The sequence below is a fragment of the Pelodiscus sinensis genome, chromosome 24 (genome assembly GCF_049634645.1).
Source record: "Pelodiscus sinensis isolate JC-2024 chromosome 24, ASM4963464v1, whole genome shotgun sequence".
Classification (NCBI taxonomy): domain Eukaryota; kingdom Metazoa; phylum Chordata; order Testudines; family Trionychidae; genus Pelodiscus; species Pelodiscus sinensis.
This window is the reverse complement of record NC_134734.1, coordinates 17,491,534-17,511,778: the sequence shown is the minus strand read 5'-3', so window position 1 is coordinate 17,511,778 and position 20,245 is coordinate 17,491,534. Positions and strand designations below refer to the sequence as shown.

Below are 20,245 nucleotides of genomic sequence, written 5' to 3'. Positions count from 1 at the left end.
TTCACTCTACGTTTTTTAGAACCTCATGAACCCCCCCCCCCCATCACTTGTCTTTGATGCTATCATTCACCTGGCCCATCAGCAGAGTTTGACCTTCGGCACTAGGAGAAGAGGTGCTGCAGCACAAGCTAATGGAGTAGCTCCATCAACTTCCAGCAGTAGTAGATTTTTACCCTTTTCAATGAGTCAGGCGCAAGATAGGGACAAAGACCCACCCCGGTCAGCGCAAGTTACAGGAGGCCCTGCACATACCTGGCTCTTGCCTGTCTTGCAGGATGGCTGACGTGTTCCCCTTAATCGCTGACGGAAGCCGGACAGCAACATACCAGGGAGCCTGCCAGTTCTTTGCATTACTCATCACGCTGGGGGTCGCAGTGGTCGGAGGAAGCCTCGTGGGTGAGCAGTGTGTCTGTGGGTGGGGCATGGTTTCATGGTGGTCAAACAAGTACAGCAACATCCCATGGCTTCAGGACCACAACAACAGCATTTTTGGTATACAGGCTGATCTTCTGAAATCCAGGACTTTATGCGCCAGCAACATCCGTGGTTCAGCCAGATCATGGATATTGCTGGCTCAGGGAGCTGCGGCAGCTCTGGCCAGGGTCAGGAGTGCAGCTAGCTGGTGGCAGTGGGGTGGGTGGTTGGGAGCCCCATCTGAACTGGGGCTGGTGCTCAGGTGTGGGGCCAACAGCTAGGAGGGGGAAATTGACCTCCCCTGGCCTGGCAAAATCCCTGGTTCTCTACCACTCTGGTCCCAAGGTTGCTGGGCCAGGGTAGTCCAACCTGTAATCAAATAGAAATGACTGATGTGCCAATAGCACAGGTCTCAGCAGGGGTCAGGACTTGACTGAGCTAAGCAGGACATGCACACCTAATGGCCTTTACCCTGAAGATTTTGCAGTCTAAATAGACAAGATAGAATCACTAGCCCCATTTTGCAGACAAGAGAACCAAGGCAGAGGCCGACTGAGGCCCAGAGCCTCAAAGAGATTTAGGGGCCTAAATTCTTTCCAGGATCTGGGCCTACAGTGACATGACAAAGGTAACCCAGGGAGTCTGTGGCAGAGGTGAGAATTGATCCTCGGTCCTCTGAGTCTCAGTCTAGTATTTTACTCTTATTCATTATTTACGCTGTGGCAGAGCTTTGGCGCTCCAATCACAGAGAGGCCTCCAAAGCAGTAGGTGTTGTACAGACACAGGGCATAAAGGCACTTACAATCTAACCCAGATCCCACCTTACTTCTCTTAGCCCTGGTCTACACTAGGGCTTTATTTCAAAATAACCCCTTTTAGGTCAAGTTTACAAGCGGTGCGTCCACACTACCAAGCCCATTGTTTCGAAATAACAGGCCGCTTCATTCAAAATCTGTACTCCTGTTTTCCTCAGGGACTAACGCTAATTTCGAAATAGTTGTTTTGAAATAGCGTTTAGTCAACCTGTGGAACTCCTTGCCAGAGGATGCTCTGGTGCTGCTATTTTGAATAACTACTCCCCAGAAGCTTCAGAGGGGTAGCTGAGTTCGTCTGTAACAGGAAAAACTTAATAAACAACAAATAGTCTGGTAGCACTTTAAAGACTCACAAAACATGTAGATGGGATCATGAGCTTTTGTGGGCACAGCCCACTTCTTCAGATGTCCCCAGAGCCATTCAAACTAATTACTCCCCAGTGCTTCCTGGGGCTCTAAGTCGAGGCAGGGTGCTCACATTAATGGCACCTGTCTCGGACTCATTTCAAGATTTCCCCATAACGAGGACACGCTCTTTCAATTGTGTTATTTCGGGAGTTCTTAAATCGATTTCCGTTATTTCGACATCGTTTCCCAGCGTAGACAAGCCCTTTGTAATACGTCTCTGCTAAAGCTAATGTTTGACATCCACATGCCTATGGTGCACAGATGAAGAGGGAAGGCTCTGCAGATATCTAGCATTGGCCCAGATTTAGGTGTGCCAGTTTTTAGGCAGGAGGGAATAAGTGTTTGGGAAGTGTTACAGAGTTGGTCGTGGTAAGCGGATGCTACAGGGGTCAGGAGAGCAATGAGGGGGGTGTGGCTCCATGCTCCTGGAAGGGGTGGAGCCTTGGATGGAAGGGGTGGGGCTAGGGGCTGGACCACACCACGCCCCCTCTTCGCTGCCAGACCTCTGAGCCACCCAGAGAATACGGTGCAGGGTTCTTCAGCACAGTGTATGGTGCTTCAGCAGTGACTTAAAGGGCCTAGGGTTCTTGTCCCAACAGTAGCCAGGAACCCGGGGCCCTTTAGAATCTCTGGGACCTGAAGCAATGGCCCCATTTGCCCCCCACTTTGACAGTCCTCCCATGGGTGGGAATTGCCCCTCTGTCCATATCTGGGATAGGCTCAATCATCACCAAGTGCCAGAGCTTTGTCTGGCCACTAGAGGTCGGCCTAAGCTCAGTCATCAGGAAATCAGTGGCCGTTCCCGCTCCTATCAGACCCAATACCTGGAGATACATTTTTCAAACTCAGGTGGCTGCAGTTCGGCACCCAAACTACAGCCTCCCAAATAAGTGTGCCTGACTCCAGGCTGGGACGGTCTCTCTCGGTGACTGACAGGGCCCTCCCTACCCATAGACCAACTCTGCTGCAGGGGGGTCAGACCCTCTGAAAACAAGAACACAGAACGGGTCACACTTCCCCGCCCACCCCTCCTTGTATGTTCCCAGGAGCTGGCTTGAAAATCAAGGCCTTGGGGGCCCCTCCGGATACTCAGTGCTTCGAAGACCAGCTCTACTGGGAGGTGAGCCCTTCCGTTTGTTTTCCTTCCCTACAGTAAAAAAGTCGTATGGTCCCTCAAGTAGCAGGGCTGGTCCCTGGGTTTAGTTTGAAGAGCTGTAGCAGACTGGGTGTCATAGAGGGGTTATTCCACTGTTGCACTCAGTGGCTTCTGCCCGGGTGGGCGCCTTGCAACCCTTGGTGCTGCACATGAGACCCAGCCTCTGCCCTAACTAGACAAAAAATGGTCATCTCCGTCTCAGAGGTGGACTGAGGCTCAGAAAGCCAACTTTTCCTGAACACACAGCCACTGCTTTAGCAAAGTCTCCACGGGGAGCACATGAAACCAGAGTCCTGCAGGATGTGCCTGAAGTCGCAGAGGAAATATATGGCATAAGTGGGATTTGAACTCTGGTTTTCTAAGTCCAAGGCAAAGACCAGCATTCTCTGTTAGTTGTGTGCTCATGTGGCCACACAGCAGAGATTCCAATGCTGCCTAGCTGAAAAGCAGAGCACCAACAGCTAGGTTTTTGTGTCTCGGAGTGGTGCACATTAACACGTGCCTCGGTGCACATAGAAAAATTTATTCTGCACGTGGATGGGAAAAAATCCATGGAAAAGATTAGTGGCAACATTTCCAGAGACTTAAATGAAAAATCAGGCATGACAGAGATGGTGGCTGGATGCCAGAAAGCTTTAAGTGGGTATGCTCAAGGGACAGGGGCAGGGGGAGAGGGGAAATAGGTGTACTTGTCCTGAAACTGTCACCAACATCCTGCCTAGGGCTCACTTTTTCCATAACAAGAAAAGAGTTTCCAGCCAGTGTTCCCTATAAGCTGGATGCTTGGGTGGACTCCCAGGAGAGATTCCAATGCCACAGAGCCGATTAGCAGAGCGCCCAGTGCTGGCAGCCTGTGTTTCTGCTGGTGGTGCACATATGCACATGCCTCAGTGCACAAAACAAAATTTATTCCATGCATGTACATGGGAAAAAATACCAGGAACATTGGTTACCATCACTGCTTGGATTCATGTCTCACAGCCAGCGTGTCCCTTCCACACAAGGTTTCTGATGCTCCCCAATTGCTCTGAGCAGGGAAATTCTCAGGGTCACCCTGTGTCTCTGGTTGCATCCAGGTCCCTGAGGATCATCACGATGGATACTTGCCGGCTGCAAATCCTGAGGACCCAGAGAGGAGCGCAAGCATCTAATGGGATTTCCTTCTCTAGCAAGGCTCTGCGTTGGCACCACCTGATTTAAGCCATCCAGTATGAGGGGAGATTTCCCCAGACTGGAAGGGGTCTTAGTGTAGACTTAGTCTGAGAGTAGCCTGAGTTTTGGGCAGAGATGTAGTTAGTGACCGGAAGAAGGAAACCGGGTTTGGGTCTCCACCCCATCTCATCTCCTCTCGCAAGGTGCATTATAGCTGCCTTCCCATGTATATTCCTTCTGGGACAGGACGGTCCCTGCCCATCCACCCTGTGCCTGGAACACAAAGCGAAGGGAAGCCCGGATCAATGTTCCCACCCTCGCCCCCATTCCGTCTCACTCGCTGTCCAGGCTCCTTCCGAGAGAAGAGGAAGGAGAGGCAGGTCAGAGGCTAGACTGAGAAATCTGGATTCAGTGGGTAGCTTGGACAGACACCCAATGTGGGACCAGGCCAGCCCTTCAAGGCTGATGAACACTACACACCAGCATCCCTGAAGTCTTGCAGCCTGGGTGGATTGTTCTTACTTCAGTTTAACAGCAGCTGATCTCACAACTGTTCCTAATTGGTGTAAGTGAAATCCACGAAAAGCATGCCAGCTGAAATGAACGTGCCCACCCAGCCGTGGGCACTGGGATAAAAACCACAGCTTGGGTTCAACCAGAGTAGCTCTGCCCCTCATCCCTCTGGTCCCCTGTTTCCCTTAGACTCCTAGGCTGCGTCTAGACTGGCATGATTTTCTGCCAATGCTTTTAACGGAAAAGTTTTTCCGTTAAAAGCATTTGTGGAAAAGAGCGTCTAGATTGGCATGGACGCTTTTGCACAAAAGCACTTTTTGCGGATAAGCGTCCATGCCAATCTAGACGCGGTTTTGCACAAGAGGGCATTTGCACAAGAGGGCTTTTTCCTGAGCGGGAGCAGCATAGTATTTGCGCAAGAACACTGACAATCTTACATGAGATCGTCAGTGCTCTTGCGCAAATTCAAGTGGCCAGTGTAGATAGCTGGCAAGTTTTTCTTTGCGGAAAAACTTGCCAGTCTAGACGCAGCCCTAGGGTTGGAAGAGACTTCAGGAGGTCAAGTCCAACCCCCTGCTCAAATCAGGACCAACCCCAACTAAACTAATTCAGCCAGGGCTTTGTCAAGCTGGGACTTAAACACCTCTAGGGATAGAGATTCAATTCCCTCCCTAGGGAACCCAGCCCAGTGCTTCCCCCCGTCTAGGGAAATAGTTTTTCCTAATATCCAACCTAGACCTCCCCCACTGCTACGTGAGACCATTGCTCCTCGTTCTGCCATCTGCCACCATGGAGAACAGCCTCTCTCCATCCTTTTTGGAACCCTCCTTCAGGTAGCTGAAGGCTGCTTTCAAATCCCCCCTCACTCTTCTCTTCTGCAGACTAAATAAGTCCAAATTCCTGCAGCCTCTGCTCATAGGTCATGTGCTCCAGCCCCCTAATCATTTTGGTTGCCTTCCGCTGGACTTTCTCCAATGCGTCCACATCATTTCTGTAAGGGGAGGGGGGCAGAATTAGATTCAGTACTCCAGATGTGATACTCCTTTCTCTGTATTAAAAACGAATCCTTTCTCAGCTGTTTGGAGCCCCAGGCAGGAACTGTTTCTCCCTATGTGACGGTCAGGGCTGTCCCTACTGATACACATATTATGCAGCTGCATGGGGCACCAAGAAATTCAGGACACCAAATTGCCCCACATTTCATGGCACCCTAGCAGCCGCATAGCGATCCACTGGCCAGCCCAATTCCCTGGCCAATCTGTGTGTTGTTCTGCTCAGTGCAGTGAGGTCCTGATCTCCCACGCTACTGTGAACGTAACCAGTCAGCCATGAAGTCTTGAAAGACGGGTCAAAAACTATATAGAATCATGAGCTTTCATGGGTAAAACCCACTTCCTCAGATGAGTTGGAGTGGAAATAACAGACTCCAAAATATATATAACAGCAAAAACATTTACCTGTCCATTGTAGGACCCTTGTTAATTAAGCTTCTTAAGTAGTCTCAGTGTATCCCATTCATAGCTTTTGATGTGAAAATGTGAATGTCAAAGGCAGGGGAAATTGGCTTTGTAGTGTGTTAACCAGTTAATGTCTTTATTCAAGCCCAGGGTAACAGTGTCAAATTTATGTTCGGCAGTCTCTCTCTGTAATAGGCTGGTGAAATTCCTTTGTAGGAGAATGGCTACTTTTAAATCCATGACTGAGTGCCCAGGGAGGTTAAAATGTTCCCCTACAGCAGTGGTCTCCAACCTTTTTACACCCAAGATCACTTTTTAAATGACAAACCAAGCCAAGATCCAGTGCCCCGCCCCTTCCTTGAAGCCCCACCCTCTCTCTTCTCCTCCTCTCCATCACTTGCTATCCCCAATCCTTATACTGCTACTTTAAAAAAAATTCCCACCATTCCTCGCAGCTACTCACCTGTGCTGTTGCTCGGTGAGTAGCTGCTCCTCAAATGAGGAAATCTAATGTAAATGTACTGCGCAGGCGCGCAGTTCAGAGAGGGCTCAAGAGCTACTCTTAGAGCCTCCGAGATCTACTGGTAGATTGCGATCTACTGGTTGGTGACCACAGCCCTACAGGTTTGATGGGTGTTACCCTTTCTCATGTCTGACTTCTGTCCATTTCTCCTTTGATGCAGAGACTGTTCAGTTCGGCCACTATACATGGCAGAGGGGCATTGCTGGCACTTGGAGGCATGGATCACATTGGAGGATGTGCAGTTGTATGAGCCCCTGATCTTGTGGCTGATGTGGTTAGGTCCTGTGATGGTGTCACTCTTATAGGTGTGCGGACAGAGTGGACACACCCGTGCAGTTTACATTACCTTTCCCATGCCAGTGTTTCTCGACTGGCCATATAGGGCTACTGCCGGGAGGAACACAAGCTGGTTTCAGGAGGTCTGCCAAGCTGGGCTGGCATTAGACTTGCTTGGGGCCAGGGTAGAAAGCCAAAGCCCCATTGCATGGGGCTGAATTCTAGGGCCCCGAGCCCTGGCATCTGGGGACTAAAGCTGAAGCTTGGGCAATTTAGCTTCAAAGTCCCTCCCCCCCCCCACTACCACCACCACCAGTGGGATGGGGTCCCGGACAACTGCCCTGTTTGTGACGCTCTAATGCTGATCCTGGCTTTTATATGCAGGAAAACTTGCGGCACAAGGGGGCCGTGGAGTTTTTACAGCATGTCAGGGCAGGAGATCGGAAAGAAAAAAGGATGAGACCCCCCCTGCTATGTGTAGCACCTTCATACTGGTGTAACTGCATCCACACTAGCGGTCCGCATTCTGGGATGCATTAGCCGAAGTGTGGTGAGCACGACACGAGACGTCATTCTTCCGCTCCACTCTGCGCTGATTAGGAGTACACAGCTGGAGTACTGTGTCCAGTTCTGGGCAATGCAATTCCAGAAAGAGGTGGAGAAACTGGAGAGGGTGCAGAAAAGGACAACAAAAGTGACTGAAGTTCTAGTAAACATGACTGATAAGGGAAGACTGAAAGAATTGGGTTTGTTTAGTCTGGAAAAGAGAAGACTGAGAGGGGACATGATAGTGGATTTCAAATACCTAAAAGGATGTTACTTTTAAGAAGGAGGGAGAAAATTGTTCTCTTTGGCCTCTGAGGATAGGACAAGAAGCAACAGGATTAAATTGCAGCAAGGGAGGTTTAAGTTGGACATTAGGAAAAACTTCCTACCTGTCAAGGTGGTGAAACACTAGAATAAATTGCCTAGGGAGGTTGTGGAATCTCCATCACTAAAGGTTTTTAAAGAGCAGATTAGACAGGAACCTGTCAGGATGGCCTAGATCACTGTTTCTTAACCTTTTTTTTTTATATATATATATAAAGTACCCTTTAAAAAAATTATAAGTACCCCCTTTAAAAAAATCTAAGTACCCCCAGCACTTACAGTTTTCAGACACACACTTTTTTTTTCTACCATTGCAACACATTTGTTTAAGCAACGTAATCGTAACCGGGCGGGCGATGAAGTTTTGGGGTATAAAAAGTACAAAAATAATAAAGCTCTGTAAAACTTAAAACAAAAATTCAGTTTTCTCCAAATTTCAGTTGTGTTGACGTACCCCACCCCCGACTTCTCTGGAGTACCCCTGAGGGTACTCGTACCATTGGTTGAGAAACATAGAGCTAGATGGAGCTTGGTCCTGCCATGAAAGGTAGGGACTAGACTTGACTTCTCAAGGGGCCTTCCAGCAGTAGAATTCTATGAGCCTGTACCAGCTTAGTTAGCAGTGTGTCTAGCAGGCCTTAGGCTGCACACTTTGGGGCTCATGGGATGTGTTGTTAAGTGTCATGTATAACATGGTTATTCATAAATCATTTATTTTTTTAAAAATGGACGGGACTGAGCAATACCACAAGGAAATCAATTAGTCTTTTATGAAGAACAATTCCATTCTTTGTTCCGGGAAAAACATGCCCATTGGGTGGGGTGTGAAAGACCTCACTTCTATTCCTTCCTCTGCTTGTGGATGATTTTGGGCAAGTCAATTCCCTGACCCATGCCTCAGTTTCCCTATTGATCCATCTGGGATTATGATCCCCTACCACTTAACGAAGTTCTTTGAGATCAATGGATGAAAATTGCAGAGTGTCATTAGAAAGTGCTGTGGGGAGTTAGGCTTGGTCATAAACAATAAAGTTCTGTGCTGAAGTTTTTGCACAATTTTTTTTTATTTCTCAGAATTTTTCAATGAAACAAAATCAGAAGCAAAACTCTCATGTGTTTCCCAACTCTTCCCCTTTTTCAGCCTTATCCGGGGTGGGGAGGAAAGGAAAAAATTCACACACATCCCAAAAAATGCAGCTGCACCAGACACAAGATTTGAGGAAATGAAACAACGTTCCGTTTTCATTTTTGCTCTCTTTTGTCAAAGAATTACAGTTAGAAGGGAAGGTTTCTTGAGGGGGGATTTTGCACTGCTTCTAGGGTGCACCAGAAATGTAGGTTTTACTTCTAAGCACCAGAGGGCGCTGTAGACCTGGGCACTGGTGGGATGTTTACACTGCACCCTTGGGATACACCTCCAGTGCAGCACGGGGCTTGTGGCAGTGAGTCATACAATCATAGAAATCCTAGGGCTGGAAGAGACCTCAGGAGTCATTGAGTCCAGCCCCCTGCCCAAAGCAGGACCAACCCAACTCAACCATCCCAGCCAGGGCTTTGTCAAGCCAGGCCTTAAAAACCTCTAGGGATGGAGATTCCACCATCTCCCTAAGGAACCCATCCCAGTACTTCCCTACCCTCCTAGGGACACAGCTTTTCCATCCAACCTAGACCTCCCCCACTGCAACTTGAGACCATTGCTCCTTGTTCTGCCATCTGCCACCACTGAGAACAGCCTCTCTCCATCCTCTTTAGAACCTCCCTTCAGGTAGCTGAAGGCTGCTCTCAAATCCCCCCTCATTCTTCTCTTGTGGAGACTACACAAGCCCAAATCCCTCAGCCCCCTCATAAGTCATGTGAGTCCCAGAGACCAGGTCCATCTCCGGTTTGCGCTGTGTGTAGTATAGCAGATAGTGCTACTTGGGCTTGTAATCCCACGGGACGCCGATGGGAGTTGGACACCTAAATACCTCATAGGGCATGTCTACACTAGGAAATTATTTTGAAATAATAACTCCCGAAATAATAATTTCAAACTAGCGAGTCCACACTCCGGGGAAGCCTTGAAATGAGTCCGAGGCAGGCTCCGTTAATGTGGACGCACTACCTCGACTTAGAGCCCCAGGAAACATGGGGGAGTAACGACTTTGAATGACCCTGGGGAGTAGCTGTTTTGAAACAGCAGCAGTGGCGCAGCTACACTACTGCTATTTTGAAAAAAAAAACCCTTTTCAAAATAAGTGTTATTCCACATGGAAAGCAGGCATTATTATTTCGAAATAATGGGCTTGGTAGTGTGGACACCCCACTTGTTATTTCGAAATAACTCCCTTGTGTAGACTAGGGCTCAGAGGGTCCGGGCCTCGGTGGCACAAGTGAGAGATGGAAATGAGGTGTAGGGGCGGGGGGGGGGGGGGGACACACACGCAATGAGACAGATTTTTCTACTGCAGCATCCGGAGTATGAGAAAGAGAGTTCCTCGCATCACCAGGAATGACAAGAGAAATCTCATGGATAAGTGACATGGAGCAACTCCTCCCAGCCCTGGCAGTGAAGGAGACAGCCCCATGAGACTTTGCAAGTCATCACCAGCGCAGAAGTAATACAAACGATCAAACCCCATCCTGGGTGGGTTGAACTTGTCCAGGCAGACTGCTGCAGCCTCGTCGCATTTCCTCTCCCCCTGTAATGTTTTCATCAAAAAACCTCAACACCCCGAACTCGGAACACTTTCAGCCCCAAATGGAACACACCTGCCACCCAGTGCGTGCAGAAAGCAAGATGCTCCCAGAAAATGTTTAATGTTTTCTCAAGCCCTGTTTCCCATAAGAATAATTTGATGGACAGTTTTTTCACCCGCCTTCTTGGGGGCAGGTCTGCCTTCTTACACCGTGCACAGCTACACTGTGATGGAAAACCCAGGGCACTGAGTATCAGAGCCCCACTCAATAGTTAAAAATAGCAGTGCAGACATTCCCCGTGGGGCTGTCCCCTGGGCTCTGAAACGCGAGTGACACCTTTTCCTTTCAAGTGTAGACGTACCCTTGGGCAACACTTGGGCTGCATCTGGCTGAACTGGAAGCCAGAATCTTTTTCCAGTAGAGGAGGCTCTGTGCCCATCTAGATTGCAGGGAAAGGATGCTGTGGGGAATGCAGGTCTCCACTGCATTGATCCCTCTCCTCCGCCCTTGCCTTATCCATTGGGACTTTGTTTCTCAGCAGGCCTCATCTCCTCTCTCTCCTGTATGTAGAGCTGATGTCTGGCTAGGGCAGGGGTGGGCAATAAGCCAGAGGCAGTTCACCGGGACTAGCCCTTGGCGGGCGGTGTCGGCGCTTTATTTACCTGTGTGTCCATAGGTATGGGCAGCTGCAGCTCCCATTGGCCATGGATCATTGTTCCCAGCCAATGGGAGCTATGAGAAGCAACATGAAGTGGGACCCACCTTCCCACAGCTCCCATTGGCCATGGGTCACTGTTCCCAGCCAATAGGAGCTACGAGAAGCAGCACGAACTGGGACCCGCCTTCCCACAGCTCCCATTGGCCATGGTTCACTGTTCCCAGCCAATGGGAGCTACGAGAAGCAGCATGAAGTGGCATCCGCCTTCCCACAGCTCTCATTGATGACGGATCGCTGTTCCCAGACAATGGGAGCTATGAGAACCAGCGAACCACGGCCAATGGGAGCTACAAGTGGCCGTACCTGTAGACTTGCAGGTAAATAAAGTGTCGGCATCCTGCCAGGAGCTAACCCTGGAGAACCGCATCCGGCCCGTGGGTTGGTTATTGCCCACCCCTTGGGTAGGGACATCTCTGCAGAGGATGGCTGGCTATTCACCCAGCTGCTATCTCCGCAGGCCACCTCCAACCAAAGGGGTGTCATGCTTCTCTCTGTGCCACAATTGCCCAGCTGAACTCAAGTGGAGTCTCTTCAGCCTTTGGCCACCCTGCCACCCACCTCACACGCTCTCCAGCCTGGCCCAAGACGTTCTCCCGGTCCATCTCTCCAAGCCCTTGTTTGAGACTCATCTCTGATGCCGGGTCAGTTCTGCCTCCCCCTGCCACCAGCTGGCCCCCTTCCCTTGTAAGGGTCTCGGTTCCCGGCCTCACACTGGCCATCGTGCCAGAGAGTTTCTCGGATTCTGCCGACCACACATCTTCCAGGTTGACCTCTGCTCTTGTCCTTGACCATCCTCCTCATAATGTGGGTCAAACCCATGCCGCTGGGCAGGGACCTGTCGAATAGGAATACAAACCACATAGCAAAGTGGAGTAGATTAGGACTCCTTTTAGCCCATGAGCCTCTTTCCAAAGTTGGCCAGCCCCAGCTGCTTCAGAGCAAGGTCCAACCCTCCTCCCCCCCCCCCCCTGCAGTGATGGCATGACCAGCCTCCGGATGCTTCATCCTGACCCTCATCCAGCACCACATGATTCAGACTCTGGCGCACGAGGGCTTTAATCCTTCTGCCCGTTATTTTTATTTGACTGTTCTTTACCAAGATAATCCTGGACCTCCTCATGAGCGGTATACAAGGGGCCAGTACCTTTTATGAATCCGGATAAACTCAATGCTGTCTTGTGGCAATGAGTTCCACAGGTGTCTCAAATGAAAAAGGAGCTAGAAACCAATAGCCAGCACAGCTCTTCTTTGTATTTCAAGGGTATCCCCACTTCAGAACCAGAATGTCTTCTCTCTCTTTAAGGCCCCGATTCTGTCAGCTGATCTGTATGCAACCTACTGGAGAGGCAAGCCTGCTGGAGTTGTGAAGGCAAAGAGCAGAAGAGACTGGAGTGGGAATATAAAGATTTGGGGCAAATATGGAATTTTTTCTTGCAGGTGGGGGATTTTGTTTTAGCAAAGACAAGGGTGTTTTCAGGCACCATCATTCCACCAGGAGATTCCCAGGTGGCTCTCCTACACTACAAAAAGCCGGAGAGAGCAATTCCAGCCGTGATAGAGCTGTGGGCGGGTATTAATTCCAGCACCTCCAACTGGTCTCTCTTGGGTACGTCTGCACAGCACTGTTATAACTGGCTTTGTTTCGAAATAACAAAGTGCACGTCTACACACAAGTCCAGCTGTGTGTCGGAGTCTTACTCCGACTCTCATAACCCTCATTTCACGAGGACTAAGGGAAGTCGGGGGAAGCGGGTTCTATTTCAAAATAAGTGCCCTTAGACGAGCCCACATTTGAAATAAGCTATTAGCGTGGCTCAAGTTGCGTAGCTTAGTTCGAGGTTAGCCCAGATGTGTAGATGCACCCTTAGGGCCAACAGAACACCAAGAGGTAGAGGGGGCAGAAAGGGGAAAGATTGATGTATTAACGACAGCCAGTTCAGACCTCTTTTTGCTCCCACCCCTAGCCCTGCCAGCCTGCTGCGTCTCGCTCACAGGCAACAACAGGAGTGGTTATTAAAGCCTGCAAGTTAGTACGGATGGGCTAGAGGATGGGTTCCCAAACTGGGAGGTGTGAAGAAATTCCAGGGGGGGTGCAAGGCGACCCAGCCTCCCTCCCCCCAAGTTTTGCTGCTATTTTTGTTTTTCGGCCCCGGTCAGTTCTTTTTTTTTTTGCTCAACAAGTTTTGCTGCTATTGGGGGGTGGGCGTGGGGTGTGAGGCTTTCTCAAAAATCAAAAAGGGAGCGTGATGCCGAAAAGTTTGGGCACCACTAGGCTAGAGGCTGAGCCCAGAAAGCCAGCTGGGATTGAACAGCTGGTGGACAGGTTTTGATGGGGATGTTTGGCCCCGACACACCCCAGATCTTGCAGGAAGACATACAATAGCGGAGGGAGAAGGTGGGGAGGAGCAGTTCTCTACTACTGTGATGCAGAATTTCTGAGTCGTTCTCCGGGCAGGCAGATTTCAGTCTTTACTTCTGGGTTTGAGGCTGGGCCCTGTTGCACTTGGAGCTGTCCACAGAGACTGGGAGATATCCTCTGCCCTGCACAGCTGATGACTAACTAGGCAAGACAGGCCAAGAAAACATCCGGAGAGGGTGCGCAGGCGGGGATGGGGGGGGTTGAAGGAGGAGGAAGCCCTATTAGTCTGTACATGCAAAAACAACAAGGAGTCCTGTGGCATCTTAAAGGCTAACAGACTTATTTGGGCACAAGCTTTCATGGGCAAAAATCCATTTCGTGAGCTGCATGGAGTAGCAATGTCCACTCCCGTCCTCTGGCAAAGTGGGTTTTTGCCCACGAAAGTTTGTGCCCGAATAAATCTGTTAGGGTATGTCTATACTAGCTCGTTCATTCGAGCTAGGTAGGCAAATGAGGCGACCGGAGTTGCCAATGAAGCCCGGGATTTAAATATCCTGGGCTTTATTTGCATGTTTCCATCTGGTCACATTTTGAAATTTCACTAGCCCGAACTCACTGCCGCACGGCTACACGCGGCAGTGAAATGTTAATTCGATCTAAGTCCTTAGTTCGAATTAACTGTTACTCCCCGTAGTATGCTATGGGGGGGGGAGGGAATGAGGAGTAACAGTTAATTCAAACTAAGGACTTAGTTCAAATTAATGTTTCACTGCCGCGTGTAGCCACGCGGCAGTGAGTTTGGGCTAGTGAAATTTCAAAATGCGACCGGACGGAAACATGCAAATAAAGCCTGGGATATTTTAATCCCGGGCTTCATTTGCAACTCCGGTTGCCTCATTTGCCTACCTAGCTCGAATTAACGAGCTAATGTAGACATACCCCCAGTCTTTAAGGTGCCACAGGACTCTTTGTTGTTTTTAAAGAAAACATTGTAACCTCCCTAAGACTTAGGCCCAGATCCTCAAAGGTATTTAGGCTCCTAACTCCCATGGGTTTCAATGGGAAGTTAGCACTTAAATACCCCCTGCCCCCAAAGCCCCTCCTGTAACCTGGACCTAAGTGATGTGCGCATGTCCAAAAGGAATATTCCCACAGGTCAGAAAACAGCCCCAAAACCCGCAAGGTCTTTGCCATTCTCTGCAGCATGGAGCTTGGGTCCTTTGCAGGTTTGACTAAATGCAGGAGACCCTCGCGATTTGCAGAGTCATGATTCGCGGTTCTGCGGATTCGTGGGTCTCCTGTCCCAGCCTGGGGGGAGGGCGGCAGGGGGCCAGGAGCGGCGGGGAACTCATAGCCTCTGCCAGGAGTCCTGGGGAATTCCTCGTGGCTCCTGGTCCCTGTGGAGAGTTCGGGAGCCGCAGGAAGCTCACTGCGGGGGCCAGAAGCTGCGGCTCCCAGTATTCACAAATTTCAGGAAAGCATCCACCGCCCATGGTGAGGGTTTCCTGTAGTGGGTTCTCTGTCACTGGGAGGCTTTAAAGCGAGAGTGAGGATTTCAGGAGCTCAGCCAGAGACTGCGGCTGGGAGCGAGCGGGCTACACCAGTGGTTTTCAAACGACAGGTCGCGAGCCAGGACCGGGGGGTGGAATGTCGGACATTGAGCCCCGTTGATGCAGGGAGATCAGCTGACCTGCGGGGGCCTGTCCTGGCACCACAGACTGCTCTGCCCCAGAAGAGGCCGGCAGCAGGCCCAGCTCCTAGTTTTGGGGTGGGGAGAGCGCACAGGGCTCTGCGCACTGCCCCTGCCCCGAGCACTAGGAACCTGCTGCTGGCTGCTTCTAGGAGCAGCGTGGTCTGCGGTGCCAGGAAGCTGCCTTAGCCCCCCTGCTGCACCGCCGACTGGGAGTAAGCCCCAGCCCTGACCCACACTAGAGCCCCCCCCCAACACCCCAAAGCTCCCATCCTCAGCCCCACCCCAGAGCCCACACTCCAGTCACATTCTGCTGGGTCACGGCATCGACAATTTTCTTCAACTGGGTCCTGAGAAAAAAAATTGTGGAACCCACTGGGCTCGATTGGGCAGCCTGTCAGGTGCAAAGGGGTGACATCTAGGTGTTTCTGAGAGAGCCAATGCCACGCGACTCCCAGGCTGACCGGGCCCTGCTCTCTCTGAAGGGCTCCAGCACCAGAGGGACTTTGTCCTTTCTCCCACGTTGCCCCTCGTGCTTGGGAGGAGCATCCCGTGGTCCCCCACCAACCTACATCCTTCCACCCGCTGCTTAACCCCCTCCTCAGCTCAGAGGCCTTGAAACACTCAGCGCCTGGTCCCTGTTGAGGTCACTGCCGACTACCGCTGTTTCCTTGTCCTCCCCCGCCTGTATCCGCCTGTTGTGTCTCTGCTTGTATGTCGCATGTAAACTCCTTTATGTGCAGTCTGGACAACTTTTCGCACGGGGGGGGGGGGGGGGAAGGGGAGGCTGGCCCTGCCATCTGGCCACTCTGGGGGGCTCTGATAAGCGTGTAGCTTAACACACACCGGCTGCGTCTAGACTGGCAGCTGCTTTTGCGGAAAAACTTGCCAGCTGTCTACACTGGCCGCTTGAATTTCCGCAAGAACACTGACTTCCTCCTATCTGAAATCAGTGCTTCTTGCGGAAAAGCGTCCGTGCCAGTCTAGACGCTCTTTCCCGCAAATGCTTTTAACGGAAAACTTTTCCGTTAAAAGCATTTGCGGAAAATCATGCCGGTCTAGACGTAGCCACCTGGTTTAAGACGTGAAAGGGATACGGGCTGGGTGGAGGAGAAAACAAACCACCAGAGCGATGAGGGAGGCTCTGATCCCCACGCCCACCCCCACCTGAACATCCCCCCAATGCCAGACTTGTTTGTCTTTGCAGCCACATTCCCACGGCCCTGATCCTCCCGTTGCTCACAAACCGGGCCCGACTCCCTGCTCCCTTCCTCCCTCAGCCCGGCTGCCATCGGCTCCCTCGCCTTCCCTAGTGCCAGGGAGAAAAGAGTCGGGCCCCCACAGTCTTTCGTTGCAGGGAGTGTGGCCGCGTTCTGATGGGCAACGGCGCCACTCGGAACCGGCCTCAGAGGGAGCCAGGCACGGCCTCTGTTAAGAGCCTCTTGCTTCCGCCAGCTTTCCACCCACTTGCCTGAGACGGCAGACACCCTTGGCTCTAAGGGAGGGCTAATTGCTAATTAGTGCGGGAGCGGCTCCCCCCCAGCCAAGGGGCCAGGGCTGTGAATTCCTCAGCTGCTGCTTGTAAATTGCAACAGGATCTTACTAACTAGCCCAGGCTAACACCAGCAGCTGGGGGCTCATCAGCAACCTCTTGATTAAATGGGGGCTCCCAGCATAGACTCTTCCACCCGGCTTGGCATATTACACCTAATGCAAGGGAAGGCAGGCCAGCTGGGCACCCCCTACCATGTGTCTGCCCGGAGGGATTAGCCGGGATACCTTGGCTCAGTACAGATAGAGCGCCCTGGCCCCCCAATAGAAGGGGATGATATCAGAGACAGACCCCGCACACCCTCTGAGCCAGTGGCTCTAGGGCATGCCAAGTCCAGGGCTGAGCAAGGTGTCCCATCTCTGGGGGGTTCCTAGAGTTAGAGCCAGAAAGGACTCCGAGATCTGACCCCTCGCGAAAACAGGCCATGGAATGTTACCCGGTTGCTCTTGACGAGCACACGCCTGCATCAAACTCTTTGTTCGGGTCAAAAGAGGTGTCCAGTGCATTCCGGCAGCCCCCTCTTGAAACCACAGTGAGTAGCGGGTGCTCTGTATCAGACCAATGAGGCTGTCGAGGGTTGGGGGTTTTTTTTGGAAAGGGGATACAGTTTTAAATGGGTCATTCCAACGCACCGGAGCCAGGCCACAGCTGAGATCTGGTTTAGATAGAGCCCTGAAAAGGGAAAATGGCCCCTTGTGACGGGCAGTTCTGGATTAGCCACAAGGCCCAAACGTCCCATGGATTTCCACGGGTGTTGGCCGCTTGTGAAGCCCCAAGTTACTGTGGCAGCAATATCCAGAAGCCCAGCGAAGTGTAGGGCGTCGTTGTGCGAGGCGCTGCACAGGAAATTTCTGCGTCCAATGTAAAGACGAGGGAAGGAAGGAAAGTCGGCAAATTGCAGATGGGGAAACTGAGGCACGGAGCGCGGCAACAACTTGTGTAAGGTCGTCTGGCCTCAGCATCCATAGCAGAGCCAGGAATTGAAGCTGGACTCCCACTCCTCACCCCCAGGGCAAGTGTTAGCTTTGCCTACAAGACCAGCCTTTTGAATATTGGACGCAGGTCTTGCTCAGATTTTACCCGGGGCTCGTTCCTCGTGTTCTCCCTCGAATGACCAACAAGGAGGCTGAAGGTGACTTGCTTCTGTGGTTCTACTGATGCTCCTTCCCCCCACCTCTCTGGAGGTCAATATGGCATATGCAAGAAAAGGGCGGGATGCTAAACAAAGAGGGCCAGGCCTGGACAGCGCTGGGCCTCTGGCAGAAGGAGCGTTGCAAGCTCGCCTTCTGGGCGCGTGCGAAGCAGCGAACCCAAGGAGACGGGCCCCATATGCTTCACACCTCGAGCGCCAGACTCTCGCGCTTGGTGTGTGCGTCTCTCAGCTCAGCGGACAGTCCCGCTGGAGCCGGGGGTGTGTGTCTCTCTGTAGGCCAGGTGTTTTCCAAATGGCCGGGGAGGAAGGGCTAAGAGAAAGGTGCCGGGATTCTTCCATTTGGATGGTAACAGAGCGGAGCAGAGCGGCGATGTGTTCCAGTGATTCAGGTGATGGCTTGGGACTGGAGAAACTTTGGTTCTAGTGCTGTCCAGTGTTCCCTGGAAGCTGAGCATTTGGGCGGCCACCCCGGAGAGATTCAAATGCTGCCCGACTGATTAGCAGCGTGCCCACAGCCGGCTGCAGGTGTTTCTACGAGTGGTGCACATCTGCACATGCTTTGGTGCATAGAACAAAATTTATTCTGCACACAGATGGGGACAAAAATGAGGGAACGCCGTCCCTGTCCATGACTTCTTGTTTTCCCTGAGCCTCTCTTCTATTTGCCTTCATTTCTCCTTCTGCTCCATCTCTTTTTAGGAGTTTTCCACACACTGTAGCACACTCCCCACCCTCCCTCCAAATATAAACCCAATACATTTATCTTGGGTTTTGTTTTCTAAATGAGCAGCCTGGTTGTTAGAGGAGCCAGGTGTTTCTAAAGGCACCAGCCTTTCCAGTCACCACTTTGGGGATCTAATTGTTGCCAGCACTCACAATTCTCTTGAACTGGGTGTTTTATTCACAGCGCCGGCTTCTGGAGTCATGTGATAGCATGAGACTTTTGGGGGGTGGTTCTTTTTTTTAAGTTAGTAAATCACAGGGTCATGAAGAAAAAACTTGACACACCTGAAGGCTCAGCAGCCAGAAGGCAAATGAAGAAAACTCAAACGGGATTATTTCAAAAAAAGGGTCGTGCTTTTAAAGTCAATCTTGTGATTTTTTTTTTTAAGCCCAACTCATGCTGCTAGATTGTTTGGGATTGACAGGGTGGCTGGGGTCACTCAGATCTGCTGAGGACATGGACTAAAACACCGAGGGACAGATTTAGTGGTGTTTTTTACAGTACCTACAAGAGTGTGAACAGCCAAATTCCAACTCCAGATGCTTTGCTCGAAGGGCCTAAGGGAGTTAGGTGCTCGGTGCCCAAATCCCGTGGCCATTTCATGGAGCCAGTGCCAGGGAAGGCTTCTGGAATGAGTGGCCCCAGATTTCCCCATTCCACAGAGCTGATTTCCCCTAGCCAGCAGGCTGCCAATGTGCCTGACCCTGAGCTGTGAGAATGAATCCACCTGGTGCGTTTCAGCCATACAGTGCCAAGAAGGGCAGAATCGTTACCCAGGGAAACTGAGGCACAGACGTGCCATGACTTGCCCCAGGTTGCTCTGCAGAGCTGTGAACAGAACCTGGGTCCCTCACGTCCCAGAATCATGCAGCTCCGATACTTTTTCTTTCTCATGCAATCCGCTCTCACGTCCTCTTCTCCCCCTCCGCCTCCCTCATCCCCTTCTTTTTCCCTTTTTGATCTCCACTCGGCAGGTTTCAAAAGCAACCTACTGGGCCTGGAAGAAAGGCTCTTCCAGCCAGATCATTGCTAAGCCCCAGACGTCCAGGGCCGGTGTGAAACTGACCTCCCTTCCCCCATCTCCATAGAAGCTGTTATGTTTTGTAATCGGATTAAGAGAACTCTCCCTCCCCCCCACCTCCAGCTCTGTCCCTTTTTCTAACCTTACCAGTTTGAGCCCAGCTACATAGATTGTTTAAATGAGTCAGTAGCCAGCCAAGCCCTAGCCTTCCCCCAATGGTGGTGGTGGATTTGGACAGCCAGTGCCTGAAAGGTTTAGTCAGTGAACAAATTGCTTCTCTGTAGGGGCTGTTTTTCTTCCCAGGTCGAACATAATGATGGCAGTTTGGGGAACAGATGGTGCAGCTAAGCAGTTAATCCAGGCAGCCCTGCTAACTCTGGGATCACGCACTTCGGTTGCTGCCCACAGGCCCAGAGACCTGTCCTAGAGCAGAGAGGTCAGCCAGACATTATAGGCAACGGGATTATAAATATTAGAGACAGGTCCAGGTTGAAGAATTCACTTCAGCTCTCAACCAGCCCCAGCTTCGGGATGTTCTCTGTCAGCCAAGCAGGAAGCAAAGTTGGCCTCTGGATCTGGGTCTTGTTTCTGACTAAGCCCCATCCTGTTGGGTTCCAGAGAGGCAGCTGAGTTGCCGCTCTGTGTCTGTTTCCCCATGTGAATGGGCTTTAAGAAGTCACTGTGAATGTCTACTACCCAGGCTTAATTCAGTTCTACGTGCTCCTTTGCAAGCCTCAGTTCTTGGAGAAGGCAGGGAAAATCTTT

At 51.2% G+C, this 20,245-nt stretch overlaps 1 protein-coding gene across 2 annotated transcripts in view; it reads left to right on the top strand.

Annotated features, from left to right (window-relative positions):
* The window catches only part of RHBG (Rh family B glycoprotein), a 46,615-nt gene extending 34,336 nt beyond the window's left edge, over nt 1-12,279 (top strand). The window contains exons 8-10 of one of the 2 annotated variants that reach the window (XM_075907009.1): nt 275-396; nt 2,684-2,757; nt 3,870-5,910. In XM_075907009.1, the coding sequence (XP_075763124.1) occupies nt 275-396; nt 2,684-2,757; nt 3,870-3,944 (271 nt within the window). In that variant the 3' untranslated portion in view covers nt 3,945-5,910. Of the gene's footprint in view, nt 1-274; nt 397-2,683; nt 2,758-3,869; nt 5,911-10,034 lie in introns of those variants that run through there. The other variant, XM_075907010.1, reaches the window with a different exon arrangement.
* Nucleotides 12,280-20,245: the final 7,966 nt, after the last annotated feature.